This window comes from Theobroma umbraticum, unplaced genomic scaffold, assembly GCF_002168275.2.
Source record: "Theobroma umbraticum cultivar Fairchild unplaced genomic scaffold, ASM216827v3 scaffold_4.1, whole genome shotgun sequence".
In the NCBI taxonomy this organism is placed as follows: domain Eukaryota; kingdom Viridiplantae; phylum Streptophyta; class Magnoliopsida; order Malvales; family Malvaceae; genus Theobroma; species Theobroma umbraticum.
Genome location: NW_018397258.1, coordinates 5,893,106 through 5,893,697, shown reverse-complemented (window position 1 = coordinate 5,893,697; position 592 = coordinate 5,893,106). Strand labels below are relative to the sequence as shown.

The 592-nt window shown below is 34.6% G+C and overlaps 1 protein-coding gene across 11 annotated transcripts in view; it reads right to left on the bottom strand.

The window, feature by feature from the left end:
- Positions 1-592, bottom strand: part of LOC110413430 (sodium/hydrogen exchanger 1-like) — a 9,515-nt gene that overhangs the window by 3,793 nt on the left and 5,130 nt on the right. For all 11 annotated transcript variants that reach the window (XM_021424218.2, XM_021424222.2, XM_021424213.2 and 8 more), the window contains one exon: positions 373-567. In XM_021424218.2, coding sequence (XP_021279893.1) covers positions 373-567 — 195 coding nt within the window. The remainder of the gene's footprint in view (positions 1-372; positions 568-592) is intronic.

Sequence of the window (592 nt, the reverse complement as noted above, 5' to 3'; positions counted from 1 at the left end):
TAGGTCTTTCTTTGGAAAGGCTAAAAGTTTGAACTAGAAACTCCTTGGAACTCCAGCTATGCATCCCTGGCAATAAATTAAATGTAAAGAAGATTGCCATACTTTCTGTTTCAGTTAACTGACTGGTCATATAGGTCAGATACTAGTTTTAGCTAAGGTGACGATGCAATGTGAAAATCAATCTTCAAAAGATTATATAAGAAAATTTTATGTAACGTAACATTGAACTTAAAGTGTGGATTACTTAAACAAAGAATACATGACCAAATCATGAAACAAATTTTGCAACCACAAAGAAGATAGAATGGATTTAAAAAGATAGGCAGATGCACACATGGAAAGACACAAAAAGAGACAGAGATAAGGACTCACCGCTACTCCTAGCAATGTGCTAGTAGTAAATAAGTATACGAAGTTGCCCATGAATTCCATAAAAATGCTTGAGGTGATGTGAGAGAGATCAAATTTCTGAATTGCATTAAAAAGTACAATTGATGTGGCATCATTTACCACACCTTCACCAAAGACTAAACTGTACAGAAGAGGTGTCTCATCCTGATTAAGCACCTGTCACAGCAAATACAAAATTTAT